We start from the raw sequence: 3,831 nt of genomic DNA on the forward strand, positions 1-3,831 counted from the left end.
TTGGTAAGGAAAATCAGGGTTAGCACTTGTGGGAATGGATTGACATTAATCTGGCATATTAGTTGTTGTGTAACCTAGAAGCATGATATATAATTTAAATGCCTCTCACCCTCTTTTGGTTACTCAGGACAGTTACACACCCTCCTATGAAGACATAGGTCTCCTTATTAAAATTTCATTTTAATGCATGACATATATAAAAAGGTTTATAATATGTATGTAGGTTTTAAAACTTTCTAGAATGTGTACTTGTGAACTCATCCCCAACTCAAGAGCTAGAACGTGTGATTGTATCCATCCATATGGAGAGCATAGACTTTATATCCTTGCTTCTCTGATGCAATTTACCTGCCTCCTCCCACCCTCTATCCTTCACTGGGCTGAGAAGTATTTATTAGATATATGTAATAACTCAGGTATTTAGAGATTTCTCAGGGTCTAACCTTGTTATTTGAACCCAAGAGGAAATTAGAGCTTTAAATCTGAGAGCAGGAAGTGCTTGTAGTAAGATGGACTATTTAGCATTTCTCTGAAATGTTTTGGAATAGCTTCTCCTCTCCACAAACCTCCCCTTTCTCTTAGGTCCCTTTGGTTGAAATTCCCTTCATCAATGCAGAAGAGTCTTAGATACTCAAGGAATCTAGAGGTATAAGGCTTATATGCCTGACTACCACCTGGGAAATTATCTCCAGGTATCAGCTAAGCATCTGAAGTCTACATGTTCTGCAGCTACCAAAGAAAATTGCTCTTTTCTGTGTTTTGAGCTATAGATTGAGTGTAGATTATGGGTCAGTCACTGATGTAGATAGTTTTGGGTGAAATGTTAGGCAGCTTCCTAGGGGAGAATTGAAACAAAATGAAACTCAGAAGGGGTGGGATGAGGCCCTCTGAGAACAGTACAGGGCACTGAGTTGCATAGCAGTTCTTCGGCCTTGCCTTTACCTGCGTCTGCTATTTGCATTCCTTCCTAGGACTTCCTGATCATGTTTTTGCATCACCTGGCCACCATTGGGCTTATTACCTTCTCCTACATCAACAACATGGTTCGAGTGGGAACGCTGGTCTTGTGTCTACATGATGTCTCAGACTTCTTGCTGGAGGTAAGACCCCTCAATGACTCTTTCCTCACTAGTCCTCTTTACTTTTCTTCCTATCTGAGAACTGGCTTTCTCCCCAATTCAATTCTTATCTTTCTTTCTCCAGGCAGCCAAGCTAGCCAATTATGCCAAGTACCAGCGTCTCTGTGACACCCTTTTTGTGATCTTCAGTGCTGTTTTTGTGGTGACTCGCCTAGGAATCTATCCATTCTGGTAAGTGTTAGGGCTGTGGAGCTGTGGTAAATATGTAACAATAAACTGGTCACCAGTTTAGGGAACAGACATCAAGATTCCCTAACCCTAAATATTGCTCTGCTTTTTGCTTGACCTAACCTGACCTTTTATGGATTCTTGAAGGACCTCATTTCCCCTGTACAGTATTTCTAATACAGTATGATGTAGACCGAGAGCATCCAACTCACTTAGCTATGGCTCTCCTGATTCATCTCTGAGGAATAGTCCTCATTTTATGCCTAAGTAACTCCTCTGCCTTCTTTTGCACTAATTGTGGACTTCTCAGGCTTTTGCTTATTTTCCTGCTCTATACTGTCTCCCACCCTGACCACTCCCACTCCCACACCACTCTCACTTCTACACTCACGACTATATTACAAGTCATTGACTCTGTGGGTTGGAGATTTTCCTTAGTCTGAGGGAATTGGCCATCAGCTGTCCTGTATGTGCATGAGAATCTGAATTATTCCTAGGGTTATTGTTAAAACTGTTGTCCCAAATTGGTGATACTCTGCATATTTGGATTAGTAATATGACTTATTTGAAGTGATTAGTAATCTGGCTTACTCTGTCAGCTGCTAAGAATTCTATATCTTCCATTATTCCTAAAGATAGAAAACTCCATGGGCCCCTTTCTTTACTGTCTTCTCACTGTGCATGAATATCCCTGGAACTTCAACTGATAGAAGGTATGGTGTGAAAACACAAGGTTCTGCTTTCCAGGAAATTCAACTTCATCCTTATGTGTCTGGCTTTGACTCTAGAATCTGACCATTGAACTTCCTCTTATAGGATCCTGAACACGACCCTCTTTGAGAGTTGGGAGATAATCGGGCCCTATCGCTCCTGGTGGCTTTTCAATGGCCTTCTCCTGGTCCTACAGGTTCTGCATGTCATCTGGTCCTACCTAATTGCACGAATTGCTTTCAAAGCCTTGATCCGAGGAAAGGTAAGGGTGAAAGATGGCTTCTTTCTTTGGGGTATTACCAAGCAAAAAGCCTAGAGCTCTAAGGTTTTCATCTTTTCTTTAAGTATGAATGTTTAGCCATCTAAGACATGACTTAGATGTCAGAGGCAGGATCTGCCTTCTTCCTGTCCCATAGGAATGACTTTTGTTAAATAATAAACAGGATTAGGTTTTGGAGACCATTTCAACCTACCCCTTACCTACCTACATCATGGATTTCATATTTTTATTTTTAGCATGGAAGTCTTTTTTCAAAGGAAATCATATGCAGAGCTCCAAGATGTAAGGAAATCATATGCAGAGTTCCAAGATATAAACTGTATAGAAGCCAAGATGTTAGATTGCCTAGAAGTGGTATGGTAATTCACAAGCCACCCCAAGATGGCCACACTGTGGTGTTCAAGATACAGTTTATGTAAGGAATTAAGTACCAGCCTCACTTACTGTTGCATGAGGCAGGGTCTTAAGTGAGATAGGTTTTTAGGGCTTCAAATACCCACTTTACTTCAAGAGCCCAAAAGCACAAAGAAAGGCATCATTCTGTGATAAAACTCATAACTGAATTTTGCAAATTCTGAAGCAGTCAGTCAAACTGTGATTAGCCTGAGGGATTCAGCCTTCAGTAACATACAATCCCAAGGGGAGGGGCTCTGGTAGTGGATACAGACTCTAGGACAAAGGGATGGAATGTTTCCCAGGAATACATGATCTCTTGTGACACTGTTCCTTATGGCTTTAATTGGTTTCAGAACTTGCTTAGTGTGCCTGTGCATCTTGGTGTAGCTATTGGACATCTCTCTTTTCCCTTGCTTTTCTTCCCTGACCAGGTGACCTATCCAGGAAGGATTAGACCCAGACTCTGTACTCTCCACTCTTTTCTCACCTCCTTCCTTTTTTCTATGCCTGGTGGGAGCTGGACAGTTTCATCTCTTGCATGTAAGTGTATCTGTGCTTCTAGTGTTCAGTGAAGCATGTCTATCTGAATGTTTCTCTTCCTTCCTGCTTTCCTTTCTGTTTCCCTGCATTGTATGGAGCATGCCTTCTCTCCTGACCTTGTGGGGCATTGCTGAATGGAGCTCAAGTTGCCAGATTCTTTTTCCTAAATTGAGGCAAGAGTAGAGTCTGCTTTTTTTTTTTCCATTTCTGTTTTTCCCTTCTATCCCGCCTGCATCCCTCCTTTTTGAGCTTCCCTTTAGCTCAAATCTAACACACTGCCCTCTGGTGGAAATTTCCTGACGATCAGATAATCAACTCGTGATCAGAGTTCACGAGGTTCAGAGGTCAATATCTATAATAAGCCATAGAATCTTAGAGCTAACCCAAAGCAAGTACCCCACCCTCTGGTAACAGCAATTGTTGTATTGTTTCCTTATCACCTCCTTCTGTTATTTACTTAGAAAAAAAAAAAGCACACGTTTATTATCCTTCAGTTCTGGAGGGCAAAAGCCTGACATAGGTCTCACTGGGTGTCTTTCCTTTTTACTTTTATGGTCCATGGTAGAAAATTTGAAATACTTTGCTTGGTATGCAGGA

General features: G+C 41.4%; 1 protein-coding gene across 4 annotated transcripts in view; it reads left to right on the plus strand.

Moving 5' to 3' along the window:
• CERS5 (ceramide synthase 5) overlaps positions 1 to 3,831 on the plus strand; it is a 29,835-nt gene that overhangs the window by 24,402 nt on the left and 1,602 nt on the right. For 3 of the 4 annotated variants that reach the window (XM_019960593.2, XM_019960596.2, XM_070789131.1), the window contains exons 7-9: positions 972 to 1,100; positions 1,204 to 1,310; positions 2,124 to 2,280. In XM_019960593.2, coding sequence (XP_019816152.1) covers positions 972 to 1,100; positions 1,204 to 1,310; positions 2,124 to 2,280 — 393 coding nt within the window. Of the gene's footprint in view, positions 1 to 971; positions 1,101 to 1,203; positions 1,311 to 2,123; positions 2,281 to 3,125; positions 3,235 to 3,831 lie in introns of all 4 variants that reach the window. The other variant, XM_019960594.2, reaches the window with a different exon arrangement.

The sequence above is a fragment of the Bos indicus genome, chromosome 5 (genome assembly GCF_029378745.1).
Source record: "Bos indicus isolate NIAB-ARS_2022 breed Sahiwal x Tharparkar chromosome 5, NIAB-ARS_B.indTharparkar_mat_pri_1.0, whole genome shotgun sequence".
Lineage (NCBI taxonomy): Eukaryota > Metazoa > Chordata > Mammalia > Artiodactyla > Bovidae > Bos > Bos indicus.